Raw genomic sequence first — 24,636 nt, forward strand, 5'->3', positions numbered from 1 at the left:
AAATATGGTGGGAGGGTCTTGCCGTCTTCCCTGGTCGCGTTTTTTATATCAACTAAGAAGTACCCTAACCTTTAAATAAAATATGCACGCCCTCCGTCCCAAAAACAAAAATTCATTCTATGATTCAAAATTTATCTAAAAAACAAGTCACTTTGCCCTTTTTTAGAAAGTCCATGTGCAGGTAAGAATTCATGTTTGTGATCATCCCTGGAATCGTATAGCCAATTGAATTTAATCTATTGTGCATAGAGATGTGTGCACGTAAGATGCCTAAGCCTTTGCATTGTGTTCATATATATAATCGGATGACATCTAGAGCAAGCTAAAGAAAATGCTGCGATATCATGTATTTACTAATGGGTAGTAGTTAACGATCAAATATACTACTTTTTTTACAAGTAACACCTAAATGTAAAATAAATTACATTGAACCAAGAACTTCTAGAGAAAAGTGGTAGAATTTCATTTCACAAGAACTGGAAAAAATTAAAACCCCTGCTTCAATATCTGTCCTGACATCGTCAACGATGTTCTTGCTCAGGTGGAGTAGATCTTTATCTCCGAGGTGTCAAACCCGTTGACCTTAAGATGAAGGATTAACGGAGCGCACGGGGTGATTAACGAAGCACCAGACCGGAAATTTCGGGTACCATTACATCCTTTGTGCCAAAAAAAAACAGAGAATGTTCAAGCATTTGTGTTCGTATCATTCGCCTAGCTAGAAAGGCAATTATAGCAGTAATAATCAATTAACCCATGTGCCCAATTTATGTGATACAGAGTGTCGTGAGCTTTTTGGGTACCCACGGCCGGGTGGCGGAACGCACCCGCCTAATCCCAGAGGGAAAGTACTCGGGAAAGTGCTGAGCGATTAGGGCAATCTAGCTTGGGGGCAAGAACACAAGAACACTCAGGCTTTTGAGTGGTTCGGGCCGCCGGAGCGTAATACCCTACGTCCACTGTGAGGTGTATTGCTCTTGGTGTGAACGAGTCTATCCTCTGCCCCTGGGGGGCTTTTTTTCCCTTTCTCTAGCGAGCGTCTCCCTTTTATAGACCAAGGGGACGCGTACACAGGCATTCAGACCCTGACAGGTGGGTCTGACATGGATGTATAGTATATTGCGCAGAAAGCTTTAATGGAGCTACAACGGTTGAGAATCTCTTCTTGGATACGCTTCATCGCCCTGTCGATTATCTTGACCGAAGGGAGTCTTTATTTTTCCCATCAGCTAGGCGCCCGTTGGGGCAATGTAGCATGCGGCGTAGTCTGTCGAGGCTACCATGTAGGCGTCATAATAGGCGAAGCCGAGCCGTCATGCCCAACTGGCATAGTAGACTGACATACGTGGCGTGGGCGGCGCCAGCGACTGCATTGTGCGCTTTGGTAACACGCGACCAATAGTGCAACATGGCAAAAGTCGCATCGGGCTCTGCTGTGGCAGTGCGCACTTCCGGCTACCGCTTTGAATGCGGTAGGTAGGCGTGGCTTCCAGTGGAAGCCACGCGGCTCCGCGCGCGTGCCCGCACCTGTGGACACGTGGCTGCTCCGGACCAGCCCAGGCGGGGTGTCGGATAGTATATGGGGATCCGGGACCCGGCGGGGGTCCGGTACTCCCTAGGAGGTCCGGGGCCCCAGCTGTTTTGGCTGAGAGCTACCTTCTCCGGGACACGCGGCGCCACCGGACCTTCCCCAAGCGGGGAGCGGGTCCGGGCCGTTTGTCGGGAGAGTAGGGCTCCAGACCAAAGGGTTCCGGCTGCTCGGCCGTCAGTGCGTAGTTAAGGATAACTACGAAACTCTTGCCTAGACACAGCAAGAGGGGGTATCCCAGTCCTGGGGTACCGACACAGAGTATAGCAGAAAACAATAGACAAAGCAATCACCCTTGGCCGCCTGATTAAACTTTCAGCAAAACTCACGATTGTTGTAGTGTTTCCTTGTGTTTTTTTATTGGGTATATTTAAAATTTAGATATATTATTTGTCATATTCAGATGAACAATGGAGACAGGTAAAGAAGATGAAATATATGTTTCGCTAGGTGTTTGGAACTCGCAAATATATATCTGCTAAGCTGAACGAGATATATATAAATTACTATAAGACTGAAAAGGACGGCCAAATGAAACCCGCAACCATCCTCCCCAGTGAAACACGTGCTCAGGCACGTTCGCTAAAAACATCCACACCCATCCCTATAACCACCCTTTATGCCCTTGGTGTGGAAGCTGAACTTGTCTATTGAAATTAAGTACTCCCTCCGTTCCAAATTATAAGTCATTTCAAGAATTTTGGAGAATCAAACCATCTCAAAGTTTGACCAAAATTATAGAAAGAAATATAAAAATTTATAACATCAAATAGGTGCACTATGAAAATATAGTTAACAAAGAATCTAATGATACTTAATTGGTATCATAAATATTATTATCCTGTCATATAAATTTAGTCAAATTTGAAAAACTTTGACTCTCTAAGATTCTTGGAATGACTTATAATTTGGAACGGAGGGAGTATCTAGTAGGCTGAAGTTGTCTAGTGAAGGTGTCTAGTAGGTTGAAGTTGTCTAGTGCAGCAATGAAGCAAGAGCTAGCAGGAGCATCCAACGGGATCAAAATTTACGCTGCCGAGATTAAGCAGGAAGAACGACGCACGGTTAAGGACAAACGAAAAGAGGTCCACAAAACCGGCAGCCTAGATCCTCAAGATTAAGTGCGACGAATCTTTTTGCCATGTGACACACTCATGAATTCCCACACTCATCAGGTAGCCAGAAGGCAGAAGGGTGGTGGGGCTCCGGCCGGGACTCTGACGAAGGGCCCGTTTGGCACGGCTCCAGCAGTGGCTTCAAAACCGGCTTCTGCGGGAGCCCTTCCAAATGCGTGCCCCGCTGCGGCTCTGGCTTCGGCAGGTGAATGAAGCCCCCCGATTCCCGCTCTCTGGAGCAATTCGATGGAGAAGGAGCCACAAAAACGTGGCTCCGCGCGGCTCCTCCAACTCCATCTCGTCTTCCTCCTTTGCCCCCGCGACAGCCATAAACACCTCCACCGCCGGTCAGCATCCTCTTTGCTGCTGCTCGGGCTTGAGCTCCTCCCTGGTGAGGAGTCCGCAGCCGAGGAGGTGGACGACGAGACCGGCGCTGGGCGAGGAGGCGGCCTGCTGTAGGCGTTGAGGGGCCAGGGGTTGTCGCCGCCTCGCGCCGAGCCACCGGCATGGAGCTGCCTCGCGCCGGGAGCGGGTCCAGGAGGTGGCCTGCTGCAGGCATCGAAGGGCCTGAGCTGCTGGCACAAAGCTACCCTGCGCCGAAGGCGGATGACCAGGAGAGGCGGCCTGCTGCATCGAGGGGGAGGGGGTGCAGGGCCACCGGCTATGGCTGGGCAAGCAATCAAAGGAGGCAAAAGGGGGTCATAGCTGTGAGATGGGGACGGGTCAGGGGAGGGGGCGAATGGATAAGAGGGCCAAATGGATAAGAGGTTTGGAGGTAAAAAGGAAAACGGAAAGAAAAAGAAAAGAGGAGAAAGAAAATAAAGAAAATAAAAAATAAAATATAGAGAAGGTCAATTTCGATATTTTACCACCTCAATCCAACATGTGAAGCTGTTATGCCAAATGTTTTGCAAAACGACTCCAGCTCCACCAGAGAAGCCGCTCCATCAGAAAAACCGGAGCCGGAGCCATTTTTGGAGGAGCCGGAGCCCTGCCAAATAGGCCCGTAGATGTGTGCACAGGGAGGACGTACGAGAGGTCAGCTCGCCTGGCATGAAAAACGTTGGAGAGGGATCGCCACAGGGTCCAGCCAATTGCTCTTCTCATGCCAGGGGTATACATGGTAATTATATTATGAAAAAGTCCGATTTACATCCTCTAATTATCGCAAAAGTCCGATTTTCAACCTTTCACTATGAAACCGGATAACAAAGGCCATCCAACTGTTCAAACCAGACAAATTTAGCCCCTTAGGTGGTTTTCTATTTTATGAGAATAAAAATATTCAATTTTAAACTAAAAATTCATAAGTAATTCATTTGAAGTAAAAAAATTACAAAATGAGTATAAATTTTTTTCTAAAAGTGTAACCTATCTATTGGCACAATACTTGTTAGTTATTCAGATTCAATTTTTTTATGTTTGTAATATTTGATTGCTTGTAGTTATACCTATTATTTTTGAATAACTAAGATTCAAATGGAGCAATAATATATAGGTTACATTTTTAGCAAAATTTTGGGACTAGTTTCATATTTTTTTGATTTGAAATGAATTAGTTTTGATTTTTTAGATCTAATTAGATTTTAAAAATACAAACCACCTTCAAAACCACTCAAGGGCCAAATTTGCCCGGTTTTGATAGTTAGATGGTCTATGTTGTCCGGTTTCGTAGTTAAAGGTTGAAATCGGACTTTTGCAATAGTTCGAGCGTGTAAATCGGACTATATTGTAGTTTATTGTGCATGCATAGATCGACTTATATTCTGGGGTCGGTTCTTATAGTGTGCAAGAACCATGTGTTTTCCGGTGAAGATAAATCAAGATAAAGATGAATTGATTCATGGGCTGATGGCTCATTACAAGTGAGTCGGTTTGAAAAGGCTACTGAAGAACCTTCGAAGGCTTGTCCTTGGATAATCTCTTTTAATTTTTAGCTGCAAACTTTAATGAAATTCTCTATTTTATTAGAAAAATATGTTTCATGACACAAGGGTGATGTTGCCACAAAATAACTCAATTTCTGGCAATCGATACATGTCAAATGGAACCAAGTACATTGAAAGAACAAACTTAATTATTCCTTAAAAAAAGAACAGCTTCTGGAAAGACCATTTTGCTTTGATCTAAAAGAAGAAAGAAAAAATATATTAACAATCCCAACGCCGTCGACGTTCCCGTTCAGCTGGAGTACGCCACGTAGATCTTTATGTCCGACGTGGCGAAGCCGTTGAAGTTGGAACCGGCCCCAGTGGTGTACGCGCCCATGTTGTCGAAGACGAGCCAGTCGCCCACGCTCATCTCCGGCAGCTGGTACCCGGTCACCACCGTGTCGAGGGAGTCGCACGTCGGCCCGAACACCGTCGAGGTGTAGGTCTTCTCGCCGGGGCGCGGGGTGGCGAGCGGCCTCGGAGTCGGCACGTAGTGGTCCATGACGATGCAGTTGAGCGAGCCGTAGAGGCCGTCGTCGATCCAGTACTCGCGCACCTCGCCGCGCGTGCGCTTCCCGATGACGCGCGCGGCGAGCGTGAACGCCGTCTCGGCGAAGTACCTCCCCGGCTCGCCGATGACCTCCACGCACGGCAGGTCGCCGAAGTGCTGCGCGAGCGCGTCGTTGATGACCGCCGCCGCCTCGTCGAACGTGGGGCCGGACACGAACCCGCCGCCGACGTCGAGGACGCGCATGGGCGGCATCCCCAGGGCGGCCGCCGCGTCGAACGCGGCGCGCGCGGCCTCGATGGCCCCGCGGTACACGGCGAGGTTGTTGGCGCCGCTGCCGACGTGGAAGGAGACGCCGGCCACGGTGACCCCCGCGCACTGGGCGGCGCGGAGGAGCGGCACGACCTCGTCGGCGTGCGCGCCGTACTTGGTGCCCAGGTCGACCCTGGCGTCGCCGCCGTCGGGGCCCTTGAGGCGGAGCAGGAGCTCGCAGTTCGGGTGGCAGCGCTTGACCTTGGCCACCTCCTCCTCGGAGTCGTAGGTGGCGAGGCTGACGCCGACCTCGGCGGCGTACTCGAGGTGCGGCTCGGGCTTGCAGGGGTTGGCGTAGACGATGTCGCGGGGCCGGACGCCGAGCGCGAGCACGGCCTCGATCTCGGCGCGGCTGGCGCAGTCGAAGCCCGCGCCGAGCGCGGCGAGCGCGCCCAGGAGCGCCGGGTCTGGGTTGCACTTGACGGCGTAGCAGGGGCGCACGCCGGCGAGCGCGCGGCGCCACGCCCAGTAGAGGTCGGCGGCCCTGGCGAGGTCGAAGGCGTAGAAGGCGGTCCGCTGGGCCGGGTTGGAGGCGAGGACGGCGCGGAGGAGGCCGGAGGCGGCGTCCTTGTCCTTGAGCGCGTCGCGGCGCTCGAACGCGAGCACCTTCCTGTCCTTGACGCCGGGGGCCACCAGCATGGCCTGCAGGGGGCTGCTCCCGACCATGGTGACGGCTGACGCGGAATGAACGAGCAGTGTAAGCTAGCTAGCTCAACGAAGAACTCCCGGTTGCCTAGAAACCAAGAAAAAAGGAGGGAAAAACGAGCACGTTAACAAACGGTGAAATAAACGTTTCGCCTTCCATTGACAAAATAAAGACAGACCATTTCGTGGTGTTAGAAAAACAAAAGTCGTTCACTTTCTTTAAACGGAAACGGAAATTCCTACGCATGCATCACTTTCTTCAGAACCGGGAAAGGAGAGCTTGAATCCATGGACGCAAGCATAGAAATGTTGGATCGAGGTAGGGAACAATGTTAGTAGGCTGCTGTTTTCTTTGCCAATTTCACTTTCACGCGTCCGGTCGCTGAACTCACCGAGACGACAGGGCGGCGGTCCAAGGGGCAGGGGGATCAGATCAAGAGCAGACAAGAGCGAGAGGCGAGAAGGTCGCTTGGCGAGGCGCCTCTCTCTTGGTGTGCGCGCGGCTTGCCCGGCGTGAGCTGGTCGGCCTATATAGCGCGGGGGAATGGGTTAGGTGAGCTGGGACGGGACGGGACGGGGAAGCCAGAGAGCGCGGGGGCGATGTGGTGGTTTGGTGCGGTGTCGCCGCGGCTGCGCGCGCGCGGTCAGTACCGGCCGCGCGACGCAAACGTCGATGCACGCGGCGCCCCGGCGGCCTGCCCGCGACGACGCCACGCGGGCGCGGCAGCGGAGCGATGGCTGCTGGCTGGGGGCGGGTGGGGGTGGGGGTAGGTGCGGTGCGGTGCGAGAGAGACTCGCGAGGGCGGCCGGTTCAGCGGCTCTCCTTTTTTGCAGCTTGCTCGACGCACGGCAGCAGATGAGAATGAGATGAATGTTCCGTTGCCGTCGTCGTCCTTCCCGGCCAGATCATTCCTGGACTCTTCCTTCTCCCTCGAATGTACGTCGTGGTCTTGAGTTCCTCGGGCGCACATTCAAAAAGCTGTGGCTATATTTTGCAATAGCCACGTTTTTTTGAAGTACCATTTGCCACAAAAAGGAGAAGAAAAAAATACATTCTTGCTGGGACGAGTCTTCAGTTCCTTGGGCTTTCGTTCGGATTCATGCATGCAACTTTGGTCAAGTCTTACATGACGGGTTCAATCGAGTCCTAACATCGACCCTGCCACACACACACCCCTTACTCCATGGGTGCACACGTGAAGTTTTTGGGGGAAGAGGTCTAAGAGCATCTCCCGAAATCCCCTCGTTCCAAATAAACTTCTACTAGGAGAAAATAGTGTGCTTCAGCAGTTTCCAGTACATCTCTCTTTCCACAATAACTATTATGTTGTTCTAATATTTACCTCAACTCATCTTAAATAAAGGAAGGGTTCATGCTCTCCCAATATGTTAGTTGCTGAGGAATGTGTGTACTCTATCCTGCCTGTGATGAGTGAATTGTCAACCGTGCGGTGTGATCGTGCGCTTGGTCTTTGGATTGCAGGTACACGGGCATCGAGTGTCGACGGGGAGCTGCCGTGGATGTGCTGTGGCCGATGGACCGTGCGGTGGACGGCGGTGAAGGGCAGCCGGGACCGGAGCTCGGACCGGGCGGCAGTTGTGGTTGTGGCGTCCACTCCTGGATCGAGGGCGCAAGTGGCGACGGAAGGCGGGTTTCTTGGTTTGCGCCACAAAACCAAAGAGGCGGACGGCGGTTGAAGACGCCAAGTCGTGGAGGCACGGGCGTCGGTCTTGGGACTGACGGAGGCGACGGGCGGCGACGGCGTCTAGGGCCTCGCTGCGGGCGAGGAGGTGACGGGCGTCGGGCGGCGTCTAGGGCCACGGCGCGGAGTCGGGAATCTTCCCGCGCGTGAGGTTTTGGCAGTTTTCTCAAAACCGGCCACCTACCCGGGTTTCGCGGACCCTCCAAAACCGCAGACCTGATCTTCATCAAGATGGCGGCATCGCGGAGAAGACTTCGTTTCGAAGAAAGAACCTCGGCCGTCGGATGAGATCATGTACAGGGGGTGCTGCAGGCCAACCGGTCTGACCGGTCCCTGGCACCGGTCTGACCGGTCCCGCGGGTATAAATACCCCTTCACTTGTGTTAGGTTAATGGTGCGGCTTTTGTATTTCGTCCGTGAATTGTTCTATCTCCTAGGCCGCTGCCCCTGTGTTCCTCTCCCTCTGTTCTTCTCTTTAGAGTAGATTTAGTTGATGGATTTGTGAGACCTTGTGTGGATTTGATTGGGAAAGGAGGCCCTAACCTCCTCGTGCCCTCTGGGCTTTTTGAATCAATCACATCTCCTCGTTTTGTGCCTTGTGCGATGGATTTTTGACTTCGTTTTTGGCGCACTTGATTGCGAGGAGGCTACGAGTTCTTTGCTGTGATTCCCGTGCTTCTAGTCCAGTTCTAAACCCTCTGGAATCACTAGCTTTTTCGAATTGGATTTATTGAGCTTTTGAGAAAACCCTAATCCTTCTTGATCTCCCCTCGAATTCTCAAGATTCTTTGATCTTTAGGACGAGATCTCTTGGGGATATGTTCACGGAGTAGGGGCGAAGCAATCCCCAAGTTTCATCGATTTTCGTGGTCGTTTGGTTGAGATTCACCGTTTGAATCAAAGTTTTCGGGGTTTTCTGGGTGCCACCGGTTAGACCGGTTGGCAAGACCGGTCTGCTCGCCTTTGGACAGACACGACCGGTCAGACCGGTCTAGTGCACCGGTCAGACCGGTCCAGGTAGAGAAGTCTGCTGTTTTCCCAATTCGCTTCCGAATTGCTTCGTGGTTTCGCTCGCTCGTTCGAGGCCTTTTGTGTTGGTTTAGCTTTTCCATAGCTATTCCAAACTTTGGCCAGAACATTTGAGGGCTTGGGTGATTTTCGGGATACAGGCCGACGGTTTGAATTTCAGAAGAAATTTTGATCGGCTCCCATTCACCCCCCTCTGGTCGCCGTCTTCGGTCCCTCAGTTGTATTGGGACAAAATTATTGGGACACTGCAAAAGCAATTTATCCAATAATCCTAAAATTGTTAATAGAACATCCTCAGCAGATTACTCATCCCTCTTCCTCATATTAAAAATCTGTCCTTTTGGTAATAGAAGGTGCTCAAGCAGATTACCAATTTCGTCACCAATATCTAAATTTTTTGTGATCGCTAAAACACATCCCCCTCTTGCTCAAATGTAAGGGATTCCTCCCTCCACCCTATATTTTGAGTAATCCACTACAACACTAACTACCAAAAATGTAAAAATTATCATTAGTGATGGAGAGAGAAAATATATAAAAAATAAAAGATAAGTAATCTGCTGGAGATAAGGCCTTTACATTACGGCGCATTGCAAATACTCCACCTGTACATTCTCGTGTATGTGGTGCGTGCTGAATGAGGTTGGTGGACACCGACCGGCACCAAGTATGTGCTGTGGACTGAGGACACATCACACATGCACCTTTGGCCATCAACGGAGGACATAGGCAGCGGTGCTTCTTCAGTATTCTCGGCGCCAATCCGGCTGTCATCGTTTGAGGCAAGCAGCAGAGGCCATCCAAACGACACCCACAGATCGTCCCTAGGAAATACTAATAATACGTTAAGTTGCCATTAATTAAGATTGCATGCATGAAACAAGGCAGTGTTGAACGTGCTATAATTAGAGAGCATGTTTGGAGGGACTAAGGTTTCGCGCTAAAGTTTAGCACCTATTAACACTAATATGTTTGCTAACATTTTTAAGTCTTGACTATAGCCTAATGTATTAATACTCCTGTTTGAATACACTAGTGCTAAAGTTTAGCATACTCATAAGCACTTGGATCCAAACAGACCCTTAATATTTGTCATTCAGACAAAAAATTCACGTCATAGTTGTTTACGAACAGTACATGACAGAAATAAATAAGCTAGAAATGTGCTACACCTTAGAGCAAGATTTATGATTCCGCCGACCGCCGGCTGGGATGCATGTGATGATAGTGGCAGGTCCTACAATCTGAGCCAATAGCAGCAAGGGCAAGCTCTTTTCGCCGGCTTGAGCGAGCGCGTGGTCAATCGCCCGCCTCCTTCTCTCTCCTCAGCCACATAGGCTCTCAGCCCGTTTCCCGCCACCTATAATACATGCTCTTACATGAAACGATCACAACATTATTGGCTATGGAACCATACCCACGACCACACTGGCATGCATGGCGGCTAATTTGAATAAAAAAAATCAGTGGGTACCGTCCGCACTCTACCGTGCGGACCTCCTTCCGATACTAGCCACCTGTCCAACCACCAGAGGATCGGATCGGACGGCATGTTCATTCGGCTCGGCTCTTCAGCGAATGGATGCCTGCGACCATAGGCTAGCTGCTCGCTTGGCTCAGTGCGCAGCATGGCGGCTACTTATTGGCTATGGAAAATAAGCTACTTTGGCTATGGAACCAGACCCACAAGGCCACAACCACACTAAGCATGCATGGCGGCTTATTTAGCCTAATGGATTGAATAGCCGTCACATATAAGTATCATTATTACGGTTTCTGCAGCCTTTCGAGACCGTGTGCTTAGATCATGCATGGTAGTGATTCTGTGTCCTGTTAGGAATAATAATGATACCACACTCGAAAAAAGAAGGAACAACTATACCACATCAACTTGTTCAACCCCCTGCATATATATGTTAGTTGCAAAAGAAACAATTTCCTAAAGTACTAGTACACCAATTCACCAATAGACCTCAATCACTAAAACCTTTCATTTTTTAACAACATGCCAATTCCGTCGTTGTGGCCTGACTTACCGCGATTCACTCCGTGGAATCAGGCGTTTTAGTGCCCAAAAAAAACGATTTTCTATTGTGGATTTCAAGTTAAATAGCAATCGATTTCAAAACAACCTCTGGTCTCTCTTTGACCATGGCCTTAGAAATTTGGACCCCTTTTCATTGTTCTTTCCCGCTGCTTCCGTCCTCCTCACTCCTTTGCTCCTTTCCTTGCTTTTTTTTTTCTTCTTCTTTTCTTCGCTTACCTGACACCTCTGAAAGTCTCAATGGAGAGAAACAAAACAAGAGGACCTCTCGTCAACTAGTAGTAGGATACAGAAAAAGGAAAACGGGGTATGGTCGCCGGCGGGCCGGGGGCCCGCGGCTTCCCTTCTTCTTCCCCGCTAGCTCCGATCCGTCTCGCCAAGTGGAAGCAGGTGCAGTCGGCAGTTCCATGGTGGTGCACGCCACGGCCAAGGATTATTGAAGACTTCCAACTTCAACATGGTGTGCGTGCTACTATCTCCGACGGTCAGAGAGCGAGGTTTGGTGGATCGTCGGAACAACGAATAAAAGGTCCAACAAGGCTGCTAAACAGTGCGATGCCTATGCGATACTAGTACGGAAGGAAGAATGAGATTGCATATGTGCAATTATTCATTGGCAAAGTACTTTTTTTATAATAAGGCCAAAGACCAATAGACAAAAAGGTTCTTGCTGGGAATTAAAAAAACAATAGACAAATAAACTGCCTTTCAGAGTTGCTTTTTAACGAAAATGGTAGGAAGACAATAAGATTATTAATTAATTTCTTCACTAGATATAGATCGGGATTACAGTACTAAATATGCAAAAATTCCACTGGAGACTATGACTTTTTTCCCTCCCTAGATACGTTAATTTAGCTGAGCTCTGTTACAATAATTGTAAAGTATCAATGGGTACTTTCAAGTATTTTTGCCTTGAATTTTTTCTAGCTGTTGATCAACGGAAGGTATTTAGAAAAAAATAAATTAAATTAGTATTTGATCCCACTTTTTGGTATTTGGATCCACATTTGTGTACCAACATGTACTTTAGTCTAGGTACTTTCAGGTACTTCATACCTTGACCACCGTATGATTCTGTCAGATGGACGGTTCATATTTTTTCAATCATTATAAAAATTCGCTAATCAGCGGTCAAACATCTTATTGGTGATACATCGAGTAGCAGCAAGTCTCGCATCACTACGGGAAAGCCCATAGTTGCCGAGTGTTAAGGAGTTTGCCGAGTGTCATTTGTCGGGTACTCGGCAAACAACCTTTTTGGCGAGTGTTGCACAAAAAACACTCAGCAAAAAAAATACTCGGCAACTTGCTTGTTTGCCGAGTGTTTTTTTCCGACACTCGGCGAACAAAGCTTTTCCGAGTGTTATTTTTCTGACACTCGGCAAAGAAGCAAGTTTGCCTAGTGTTTTTTCTGGTACTCGGCAAATAAATAAACTTTTTTCTCTTCTACCTCCCAAACTTTTTCTACTCTTCACATACAATATGTGGTACTCCATTTTAAAGTTTGGTAATTTTTTGTATCTATTTGCTATAATTAACTAATTAATTGCATTTCAAGCAATTTTTGGAATTTAAGTCAAATTTGAACTGCAAGTGATTTAAATAATAGAAAAGGATGAGTAGAAAATTAATATTCATATTATTCATCGCTGTTTGAGGCTTAACCTATGAAATGAAAAAAAAATTGAACATCTTGTTCAGAAAACATGACTTCGAACATGTGGTCGTATGGTTTTAAAATAAAAAAAACAAAAATGTCGAAAAACCATGAGATTTGTCATGATGTGATGATATCATACGTGAAGGTTGTGGTAAAAATTTGAGAAAGTTTCGAACATTCTGACACATAGGATGTTTAGAAATCAAAGCGTCTCAGAGGAAGGATCATAGCGTTGAGTAGGATTCTATAAGATTTGGAGTCAAAGTGATGGCCGAATTATGATTTGACTATAAAACTTTTTGTGTAGGCAATAGAGAAGAAAGTTTGCTTCATGTGAATTTTTGATAATTTTCTAAAGCCATTTGATAATTTTAATGTATTAAGTACCACTATATAATTTTAATTCACATACATTAATATATGAGCTATAACTGCATAAAATAAAAAATTTATATGAGTAGAAAAATCAAAAACATATTGTTAAGTGAATTTAATAATATATTGTTGAGGTAATTGATATGAATTTATAAGAATACATATGGAAAAGGAAGTGAAGAAAGAAAAAAATAAAAAAGCTTTGCCGTCTGTTTATTATAGCACTCGGCGAAAAAGATCTTTGCCGAGTGTCCTATCTAAACACTCGGCAAAGCCTCCACGTCATCGATCCAAAACTCCTCCCAAACTTCTCTCTCATTGGCTCTCTCCTCCCCAACCGGATAAGACCCTCCTCTCTCTCTCTCCCTCACTCCATCCCGCACCGCACAGCCCGAGCATCTCCACTTCTTCTCCCTCCTGCCGCCGAGACCCGCAGCCAGTCCGCCTCCGGTCCCGAGCCCCTCCCCTCAAGCCAGTCCGCGGCGGCCGAGCTCCGGTGCTTGCCCCTGCCCCCCTCCCCTCATTCGCGAGCCGCGGCCGCCGGTTCCCGAGTCCCCTCCCGCTGCGGTGGCGCGCGCAGAAGCTCCGGCCTTGCCCTAGTGCCGCTCCCCTCCCGTCGCCGGTGCCAGGTCGCCGCCACCGACCTCCCGCCGACAATCCGCGCCCGCGCCGGCCTCCTGTCACCGGATCTCTCTCCCTCCTGCGGCGGCCCCTCCCCTCCCTCCGGCGGCGTCGCGACCTAGAGCTCCCTCCGGTCTCGAGGCGGCGGCGCGGCTCGAGCTCCCTCCGGCGGGCACGACCTCGAGCTTCCCTCCACGGCTGGCCCCTCTACTCCCTCCGGTGCCGACCTCCGTGCTCCACCTCCTCCCTGCTGCCTGCACCAGCGCCTCGAGCACCAGCGGCGCGAGCCTCCCCGGGGCTACGGCGGCCGGCGGCGCGCGAGCACGGCGGCCAGTGTGGAGGGGCGGCAGTCAAGGGGATAGGGCTGGTGGCAATGGTGGGAGGGAGCCAGGCGCGGCGCGGTGCTGTCTCCAGCGGCGGCGCCGACAGGGAGCCACGCCCGTGATTTTTTTAATATTCTGTGCAAATCGTCACCAAGTATCAGATAGCACTCGGTAAAGTGTTTTTTTATGTTTTTCAAAAATGTTCGCCAAGTGTCAAATATAGCACTCGGGAAACAGTCGCTAAGCGCCCCGCGGTTTGACACTCGGCGAAGCCGCCTTTGCCGAGTCTTTATTTCCCGAGTGGGCGACGCCGAGTGCAACACTCGGCGAATACTTCGCCGAGTGTTTTTGGGCCTTCGCCGAGTGCCCGGCGTCTTCAGGCTTTCCCGTAGTGTGCATGCTTCTCGAGCATGGGCCAGCAGCCACCTAGCTAGCTAGCTAGCTAGGTGGTTTTTGAGGAACCTTGATTGTATTCCTCCTTTTCAAACTGGAATAATCGAGGACGCGACCAAATCTCAATGGTCTCGCCAAACCTATATCACGAAAGATCCCACCAGCCACACGTGCAGATTAATTCTATCACCTGCTACGCCCTATGAAGAATCGGAGAACCTCACGGGGCAGCGTCTGAAGTATCGAAAACGGAGAGACATTTGCATCCGAGTTTCGGCGACGACGACCGCGCATCCGGAATTCCGAACGAATCATGCGTCGTCGTCAAACCTAGAGAGATTCTAGTTGACGAGGCCGGCCGCGACATTAGGTGAGGAAAACTGCATCAGATGACCCAATCCGCTGACGTTTTCGATGGCGACTGACCGGCCGCCGGCCGCAGCCGGACAGGCTCGTGCATGAAAACCAAAGCTGCTGGGTTCATGCAGCATGCTGGCTGCTGAACTCAACGTACGGCCGGCCGGGGCGGCCAATGGCGTTCCACAGAGAAAACTCAACGGCTATTCGGCGGCAGTTGGTGGCGCGCGGCGAGAGCGAGACTCGACTGCTCGGAGCGCGCATGCGTGTGCGTGCATTCAGACTCGATCGGACTCACGGCTCGACCAACAGCTGACGACCGTACCGGTGGTAGTTAGTAGTTACAGACTGGCCCCGACCCCCTGCTGGATTATTACGACCGCACGTTGTTAATTATACCGTCAGTAAGTACGTCGTGTGATCAGCTGTTTCCGTGGTTTCTCTGGAATTTTTTGACCGTGCTGCGTCAACACTCGGCGGAAAACAACTCCTACTACAAACCTTTTTGACGATGGCGTGCCTGCAAGCATAGCAACTGTCGAAACTTAATTACACTATTCGTTTCTCACGGAAAGTAAAGCATTGTTGCAGGTAAAGACCAGTCGGTTTTTTTTTCCGCCAAGAATCCTACGGAACGGATGACAAGGAGCAGGTGCTGCTGAAGGCTTGATGAAGACGACCACCGTGCATGTAAACGGAACAGCTGGGGAGGAAAATAGCCTCGACTCCGGCCGGTTGAATTCCAGGACGGACGACCGGGTTTGCACTGCCCGTCAGTAAATTAAAGCGGCGAGGGTTCAGACACTTGGAAAAGCAAAAGGTAAAACCAAAACCAACCAAGGTGCCCAACAACCACCCCGGCCAGACCACGGTCTCGCATAGCTACGTGCTGCTGCCGGCTGGCATAGCAAGAACTCGAGACACGGTGGTGGTATATATTAAAACACAACGCGGCGCTGATGAAAATTCGCCGGCTAGCAAGATAGTACTGCAGTAAAAAAAATGCAAGTTGATACTATATGGCTCGATTTGAAGCTTCGCGCTGCTTTCAGAATGCCTAGTTGCATTCAGAATGGAGTCCTGCAAATAAATTAAGCGCTTCTTATTACTACCGTAGTACTAGGAAATATACGTACACGTACTCCCAGGTGGACCTGGCCAGCCTTGAATCTTGGGCGCCTCCAGGGATCCGCTGTGACGCCGTACGCGGGTCTGCATGAATGTCCATGCATCGCTCCCCAAAACTAATGCCAGTGATGTTGCAGTTACGTTCACAGTCAACACGATTGGGTGCTTGGATGTCTTTTGATGGGGAGAAAATTAAATGGAAAATTCAATTTACACACCCCAACTATCACAAAAGTCTAATTTTCAATCTATAACTACCAAACCATATAGAAAGGATCATCCAGAAACCAGACAAGTTTAACCCTTTAGATGGTTTTAATGGTGGTTTTATATTTTATTAAGAAATAAAAATTCTAGTTAGATCTAAAAATAATTTATTTTAAATCAAAAAATATGAAACTAGTACCAAATTTTTTCTAAAAATATAACCTATCTATTGTTGTTCTATTTGAGTCTTATTTATTTAAAAATAATAGACATAACTACAAGTAAACAAATATTAGGAATATAAAACATTGTATCTGAATAACTAACAGTTAGAGTGCCAATATACAGTATACAGGTTACATTTAGAAAAAAATGCATATGCCAATTTTGTATTCTTTTAATATAAAATGAATTACTTATTTTTTTAGTTTAAACTTGAATATTTTAAAGTTTTACAAATTAAAAAACACCTTTAAAACCACATAAAGGTCTAAATTTGTCCGTTTTCATACTCTCTCCGTCCCAAAAAGACTGTAGTTGTAGGACTAGGTGAAGAAACCAATAGGGCCGCCCATGCTTGTGCTCATTTTGCCGCTTCTAGTGACTTTGAAGTCTGGGCAAATGATGCTCCTAGCTTTCTTCTGCAGACCCTGCAAGATTATTGTAATCATGCTAATGAATGAATGAAGAAGCTGTGTTCCAAAAAAAAAAACCAACGGATGGTGAGAAATTACATAAATGCCCTTAAAAAGAGTAGTCTAACATGTTGCTATACAATTTTACAATAATTAAACATAAGCAACATTACAAAACTTGTGATCATAAGGGCCACACATGTCACTGAAACTATGTGGCACAACTAGCATTACAAAACTTACGGCCATGAGTGCCACACGAGGCACTAGACAATCATGAGGGCCACACATATCACTGAAACAATGTGGCACAACTAGTATTACAAAACTTATGGCTATGAGTGCCACATTTGGCGCTAGACAATCATGACCCACACGTGGCACTAAATAGTCTAAACAGAAGTGGGTCCCATATAAAATGATGATCTTCTACACAACAGTCTTTTTGGACAAATTAAAATTTAAACCCTACAACTACGGTCTTTTTGGGGCGGACAGAGTATATGCAAATAAAGTCGGCAAATAAAGTTGTAGCAGTTTAAGCGGTCACAATGTGAACGTTTCATGCTCGTTTATGTGGATCCAACAACAAGGTAATAAACGGTGTTGATAGCGAAGCACTCAGATAATAGCATATTGGAACATAGTACCACTGCTGTGCAGGATGATAGAGTGATCTTAGTTTATTAGCGCTTGTTTGGAGGAGATAAAGTTGAGTGCTAAACTTTAGCACCTCTTAGCACTCATACCTTGCTAAAGTTTTTGAGTTCTGCTTGCACTTTAGCCCACTCTATTAGTACTCTTGTTTGGATACACTAGTGCTAAAGTTTTGCACTTTTATCCATCAGCACTTGGATCCAAACGAGGCCTTAGTCGATTATCTTATTCACCAATTGCATATGTAGAGGCTGTACTTCTAGTAAAATCTGGAATTATTTAATTCAGTAGGCTATTTTAAATTGAATTTTATCGCGGGCAAAGTCTTGATGATATACTACTATTGAGTATGTGCATGGTTATTCGAGAAAAAATTACTATTGCCACACCGAGTCCGCTATGCCGAGGGACATGGAAGTCGTCCTGCGCGGCGCCGGCGATCGCTCCTTCCGTGACCTTTCTGGATTTTCTTTCTGCGCCTTGAATCAGGAAAAGCAACTAACTAACGCTTTTCTTGCCTAATTTTTCCTGCTAACGAGAAAAGCAGATCGATCACTTTTGGCCGATGAATACGGCTTCAGCTTTGCTTGGGCCCCCTGTGGCTGCGGTCAAGTTGGACCCGACCCCGTCGTGCCCTGCTTTTTAGCTGAAAAACGCCAGCCAGTTCGTAGAAACCAGAAAAGATTCAGTTAACCGCGCCAACAACCATTGATTTACCTCTGTGCGTTGCCTGACGGGCACAGCAAGGACCAGACGGCACATGCCCTTGCTCCCTCTGCAGCTTGCACTGAACGCGCGCTATCAGTAATTCAGTATGTAGATATACTTCCTCTGTCCCAAAACGAATGCAACACTCCCTTAAGGATTAGTCAAACCATTTTAAGTTTGATCAAATTTATATAAAATTTACTAATAACATTTATGTCTCCGAATAGATTTAGTATGAAAATGTATTACATGATTAATTTAATGATACTTATTTTGCACTATAAATATTAATATTATTTTGTATAAATTTGGTCAAATTTGAAATTGTTTGACTCCTCGGAAGCGAGACTTGCATTCTTAGGACAGAGGGAGTGCGTGCAACCTGTACGCAGCTGCCATGCAATAATAGTGATTAGGGAGGGAGGTTACAAATATATATAATAAGTAAACCTCTAACTGAGCTGCACTGGAACTAGTAACATGCAACATGTCTCCTGTCCCTGTTCGGCTTAGGCACTTCAAAAAACTGCCGAGAATTGCACATGAAGTGTGCTGACAAAGATTCTAGCTAACGGCGAGTCGGCGACGCATGCATCCGTGCAGCATTGCAGGCAAAGCTCGAGCTTGTTGGTCTCGGGATCTAGTTCATGGCAGTAGCGGTTACGAGGACCTGGTTTCAGGCAGCACGTTGCCATTTGTAGAATCCTTGAACAGTCAACACCGAGGAGCTAGCGACCTAAACGATCGAGGGGGCGGCCCGTTCAAAGTTTTTTTTTCAAAATAAAATATAATTGCAAGGGAGAGCCTTCTCCCACTCCCACCAACCATTTTTCCCGCGCTTGCAGTGGGTCTCCTATCCCCAGGCCCCTTCTCCTATAAAACCCGCACGGCACGAGTCCAGCAAGACGTACACCCCAAGGCGGCAAGCGAAGCGAAGCAAGCAACAGGGAGCACGAGACCTAGCTTGGAGCTAAGCCCGCCCCGGCAAAGCACTTGCTTGCATTGCATTGCTCTTTTTCGGCTTCGCTTGCGGCGAAGAAGCTTGTCAATCCCTCCGCGAAAGATCGAACGACCGCACCGGCAGCTACCAGCTAGCTAGCTCGACGGCGGCAATGGAGGTCAAGGTGGTGAGCTCCAAGCTCGTGAGGCCCGCCTACAATGCCGGCGCGGCCCCGGCGGCGGGCGAGTACATCCCGCTGTCCGTCTTCGACCGGGTGACGTACAAGATGCAGATGGCCATCATCTACGCGTTCCCGCCGCCGGCGCCGTCCACGGCGGCCGTCGAGAAGGGGCTCACCGCGGTGCTGGCCGAGTACCGCGCCTTCGCGGGGCAGCTGGGCGAGGCCCCCGACGGCACCCCGGCCCTGCTGCTCAACGACCGCGGCGCGCGCTTCGTGGAGGCGGCCGTGGACGCCGACCTCGTGGACATGGCGCCCGCCAAGCCCACCCCGGAGCTGCTGCGCCTGCACCCGGACCTCGAGGGGGACCTCCAGGAGGTGGTGCGCCTGCAGCTCACCAGGTTCCGCTGCGGCTCCCTCGCCGTGGGCTTCACGTCCAACCACGTCGCCGCCGACGGCCACGCCACCAGCAACTTCCTCGTCGCGTGGGGCCGCGCCACCAGGGGCCACCCCACGGGGCTGCCCCCCGTGCACCACCAGGCGGGGCTCTTCAAGCCGCGCGCCTCGCCGCGCGTCGAGTTCGACCACCGCAGCAGGGAGTACCGCCTGCCGTCGCCCGCTGACGCCGAGGAAGAGCAGCACGGCCACGGCGAGGGCGGCGCCGCCGCCGAGAACATCGTGATCCACAAGGCGCACTTCACCAAGGACTTCATCGCGGCGCTCCGCGGCAAGGTCTCGGAGGGCCGCGGCCGCCCGTTCAGCCGGTTCGAGACGATCCTGGCCCACCTGTGGCGCACCATGACGCGCGCCCGCGGGCTCAACCCCGAGGAGACCTCGCAGATCCGCCTCTCCGTGGACGGGCGGCACCGGCTGGGCCTCCCCGCCGAGTACTTCGGCAACCTGGTGCTGTGGGCGTTCCCGACGGCGACGGTGGCGGACCTGCTGGGGCGGCCGCTGAGGCACGCGGCGCAGGTGATCCACGACGAGGTGGCGCGCGTGGACGGCGGCTACTTCCGGTCGTTCGTGGACTTCGCGAGCTCCGGCGCGGCGGAGCGGGAGGGCCTGGCGCCGAGCGCCGTGTGCAGGGACGTGCTGTGCCCGAACGTGGAGGTGGACAGCTGGCTGACGTTCCCGTTCTACGAGCTGGACTTCGGGACGGGGAGCCCGACCTACTTCATGCCGTCCTACTTCCCCACGGAGGGGATGCTGTTCCTGGTGCCGTCCTACATCGGCGACGGCAGCGTCGACGCCTTCGTCCCCGTCTTCCAGCACAACCTCGAGGCCTTCAAGGAGTGCTGCTACGCCATGGAGTAGGATCGGAGGTTGGTGGTGGAAGTCTGCAGGGATCGGAGCTAAGCTAGGGGTCGACGATTATTTGGTTTGTTGGTTTGGTTGCGGCGCACGCTTCGGCGGCGTCGCTCATTGCACCGTGCGTGTGATGAGAGATCTAGCAGTAGTTGTTGTGGTGGAGTCTTCTTTTCCCCGTCTTCTTCTTCGTTGTTTAGTATTTTTTACAAAACGATCGAGCTAGGTGCTTGATTGCATCTGGACCGGAGATGTAAATTGCTGGTGATTTTAATCTATCTATGAGGCTAATGGAAATAATACCGACCGCTCTTGATAAAGCACGGTGTTAATCATCTAATCACTGGCCGTGCCAGTCTGTACGAAAAAACAATGCCCTAAAAACTGTACGAAAACCCAAAAAAAAAGCTTGTACGAAAACGATCAAGATTAAGCTATCCGTATCTGCTTCAGCTTAATCTCAACCCATTTTCCCTCTTTTTACATGCGCACAGTGCCTGGCGATGACGTGCTGTAGTACTATATGTTAGCCATGCATGCATATGGACTGCCTGGCGCGGAATTTTTTTTATTTTAATCCTTTTAATCTAATATTTTAATAATAACCCATCTAATCTAAATTTCTAAGAACTAGGCTAATACAGATCCACTCGGCTAGCCTTCTCTTTCTTTTTCTCCCATTCTTTTTTTCTCCACTCCCCACTCGACCCGACCTCCATTGCGCCGCCCCTCCCTCTCCTCCTCTAGATCCACTCCATCCTCCACCCGATTCGAAGGGGAAACGAAGGAAAACTGATCCTTGAAGATAACTCCTCCATTCTAACCAATTAGTTTTTTTCCATTTCGCGGATTTTTTAGGATTTGAGTTGGTTAGGCTCTGAGACGGCGGGTCCGAATCGAGGCTGTGCGCGGGCCATTCTCTTGAGCGGATGTCGATTAAGGTCCCCATCTGTACGGTGCCACTTTGCAATTGCTCTCCCGTTGCATTACCGTGGCATTGGTGGCAGGGGCTGGGAACTGTGCGGTGGTACCTAACGTGGCTTCCGAGTCGGGTTTGGCCGGCCGCGGTGTCCTGATTCGCTGTTCCTGGTGGATACATGGATGGATCATGCATATATACCTTGCTTGCGATACCTTCTCACTATTCCTGTCGATACCCGGCTGCTGTTGCTGCTGCAGAGCTGCTGCAGAGGTGATCTCTCTCTGTGTGTGTGTGGAAAATTAGTAGGCACATCTGAACGTTGATGTGCTTGGTCTCAACCCCTGGTGAGAGAGAAGGTGTGCATGTTCGCAGCAGCAGAGGATTGGGAACTGTAAGGCAAGTTTGCTGCGGTTCTGGTTGGGGTTTTGTCAGGCAGTGTGAGAGCTAGCCTTGTGATTGATGCATCCTTCCCGCTCTCATTTGTTTATCTGTTTGTATATGCACTTGTGTCTGAATTTTCGATTACATGCTTTGCCATTGAGAATTTAAGAATGCCATTTGTCAATTGACCCGGATATTTATATGAAAATGGACTGCTAACGAGTGGGCGAGTGGCAATGATGATGAGCCCCTTTAAAGGACTTGCCTCCTGCAATATTACGTACAAATTATGTCCAGGTGCCGACCGCGCCCCTCCTGCAATATTATGTACATAATGTATAGGTGTCGTATTTACAATATTATTTCCATTTCTGATACTTAATGATTGTAATTAGCTATACATATGTTGAATAAATTCTCTTTCATAGGAGGATGTCGCGGCCAACAAGGGGCTCTCGGTATTGCAACACCTCGTAGGAGGGGCAAGGAGGCACCACCTCAAGACATCGTCAGCAAGGAGTCCGAGGAGACATCAAGCTCAGAGGATGCAGATCCTAACTATTTGGCTCCCTTTGCGCCATTACTGACGATGCATCCTGTGCATGGGAAGTCATTATCAGGACGTGCCCACAAATGGCTAATTGTTTTATTCTGTCTACATTTAAATTGTAGGATTATGTAACTCAGTGCCCACATTCACTTGTATGCCTAGGTGTATCTATTCAAGATTATCAGTGTGGTGTTATTTTAGGTCTGTAATGCCGTGGAGATCAATTTTTTTAAATGATAGATGTTTTGGCCTTGATTTATTTATAAGAAGCTAAACTCGACTTAGCACTTCTTTACTATGTTTGTTTTCCAAGTTGTTATGTTTTATTTTCATACTCTTTTTAGTTATCAGGAGTCGCGTCATTTATCTTGGCGTGACTAGTTAGCAAAAATTTGGTTTGGGCCAAATCTGGTCAGGGTCAAAGGTTGGCGCGACTTCTCACTGAGTCGCGCCGCTAGAAATGGCGTGACTCTTTGAAGAGTCGCGCCAAGACACTCGGCGCGACTCGTAAAGGAGTCACGCCACGTGGTAGCACTGACCAGATCTGGACTGGAGTAGTTACGCGACAATTAGTCACGCCAAGGGAAATGGCGCGACTCTCTTGCATTGGTGCCAACCAGATTTGGCTCAAGATACTTTGGCGCCAAGGGAAATGGCCCGACTCCTTGCAAGACAAGATATTTGATTGCCAGTCACAAGATTGTAGATATCACATTACCAGTTTGATAGGACATTACAATATACTCGATTACACAAAGTGTCGTCCATTACACATCTAATAATAATAGTACCAATACATGACCACAAAGTGCACATTACAAGTTCCATGTGCAACAAAAGACACTCTCTTCCCCCCACTGGGCCTGGAGCTGCTCTGTCCACCGCTGGTGTTGTCCGAGGATGTGTTCGTCGCGGGAGGTACTGATTATATAAGCACGTTCTTGAAGCAACCTACAGATAAGCAAAGGAAAAACACGAGTGGTGAGGTGAATGTAGAGGTTTCTTACACAATATAATACTCTTTCCATGCCTGCAATCATCTAAGAAAAGAAACACATAAGTTTAAATAAATCAGACATGTAAAAATATTGCTAATAACCTTACATCATTCAAGTATCATATTATAGACAGAGTACATGGCTTCATTATCATCAATTTATTATTATCCAAGTCATCGGTGCAAGTAGAGTAGTGTTGGATCAAAAAAGAAACAAGGGAAATAGATTGTACCCCAATGTTCTAATTATAGTTCACTTTAGTTTTATTCTAAGTCAACTACTGTAACTTTGATGTTGGATCAAGTTTTTTTATATAAATATATTAACACAAGATGGTACAAAATAACTACACTATCTAGACATATTTCATGAAGATTTAACTAACTAGATGTTGGAAATACTGGTTCATTCTTCTATAAACTTGATCATAATAAGTGAAATTTGACTTAGGACAAAATTAAAGTGAACTACAATTTAGAACAGGGTAGTAGTTCACAGACTTTGTTGCAGCTTAGTGCATTTGACTACACTTCGTGAGATAAAAATTGGCTGGGTACAATGAGACTATGAGAATAGTACAATAGTCACTTAATAAGGCACTAGCTATGTGTTTGTTATCAGGTCAGAGTCATCGTAATTGGCAGTTATGTTGGCAAAGTAGAACAAGTAGTAGATTTCGACGTTGCCGCACACAAGCATGATTCCAGGCACATGAAAATGTCATAAACCGGCGGGAGAGGAGAGCCATAGAAAGCAGGGGCGGCAACCTATGGGTGGTCCCGAGCTCCGGGACAGTGGATGGTTGGCGAAAAGGGACATACCGGGAGCAGCGGGTGGGCCAAGGATGGGCACCGCCCTGCCTTGCGCCTAGGCGGGGGCCAGCACCCTCGCAGAGTACAGCGTGGTGGGGACGGGCAGCACTAGCTCGGCCGCAGGCCTGGCCTGCCGGTCGCGCGAAAGCGCATCAGGTGCCGCGCGGCCATTGTTGGGGATGAGAAGCACTGGCGCGGCCGCGTTCAGGGACGGCGACGGGTCCTAGGCGGCCGCGGCTGGGGACGGGTGGCGCCGTGCGTGCAGCGACGGCCATTGATGGGACGCCTCTGGATCTGGAGGCAGGGATGGAGATCGGCGAAATGGAAAAAACTAATTGGTTAGAATGGAGGAGTTATATTTAAGGATCGGTTTCCCTTCGTTTTCTCTTCGAATCGGGTGGATGATGGAGTTGATCTAGAGGGGGAGAGAGAGAGGCGGCGCCATGGAGGTCGGGTTGAGTGGGGAGCGGAGGAAAAAAGAATGTGAGGAGGAGGAAGAGAAGACTGGCCGGGTGGGTCTGTATTAGGCCGAGTCGCGCCACGGCACATGGCGCGACTCAGTCGCGCCAAAGTATGTGGCGCGACTCAGCCTTGCCACGTCATGCCCG

General features: G+C 49.1%; 2 protein-coding genes across 2 annotated transcripts; one reads left to right on the forward strand and one right to left on the reverse strand.

Annotated features, from left to right (window-relative positions):
• Positions 1–4,748: 4,748 nt before the first annotated feature.
• On the reverse strand, positions 4,749–6,583 carry LOC120696143 (ornithine decarboxylase-like). The gene is made up of 2 exons (XM_039979288.1): positions 6,492–6,583; positions 4,749–6,187 (listed from the first exon to the last, which is right to left on the reverse strand). The coding sequence occupies exon 2, from the start codon at positions 6,118–6,120 to the stop codon at positions 4,885–4,887; it is 1,236 nt and encodes a 411-aa protein (XP_039835222.1). The 5' UTR covers positions 6,121–6,187; positions 6,492–6,583; the 3' UTR covers positions 4,749–4,884.
• Positions 6,584–18,837: 12,254 nt separating this feature from the next.
• Positions 18,838–20,685, forward strand: LOC120685827 (putrescine hydroxycinnamoyltransferase 3-like). The gene has a single exon (XM_039967936.1). It carries the CDS (start codon positions 19,055–19,057, stop codon positions 20,372–20,374), a length of 1,320 nt encoding a protein of 439 aa, XP_039823870.1. The 5' UTR covers positions 18,838–19,054; the 3' UTR covers positions 20,375–20,685.
• Positions 20,686–24,636: the final 3,951 nt, after the last annotated feature.

The sequence above is a fragment of the Panicum virgatum genome, chromosome 2K, assembly GCF_016808335.1.
Source record: "Panicum virgatum strain AP13 chromosome 2K, P.virgatum_v5, whole genome shotgun sequence".
Classification (NCBI taxonomy): Eukaryota; Viridiplantae; Streptophyta; class Magnoliopsida; order Poales; family Poaceae; genus Panicum; species Panicum virgatum.

Excerpts from the sequence above, each read along its gene's own strand:
- LOC120696143 (XM_039979288.1), bottom strand. The coding sequence starts at position 6,120 with ATGGTCGGGAGCAGCCCCCTGCAGGCCATGCTGGTGGCCCCCGGCGTC.
- LOC120685827 (XM_039967936.1), top strand. The coding sequence starts at position 19,055 with ATGGAGGTCAAGGTGGTGAGCTCCAAGCTCGTGAGGCCCGCCTACAAT.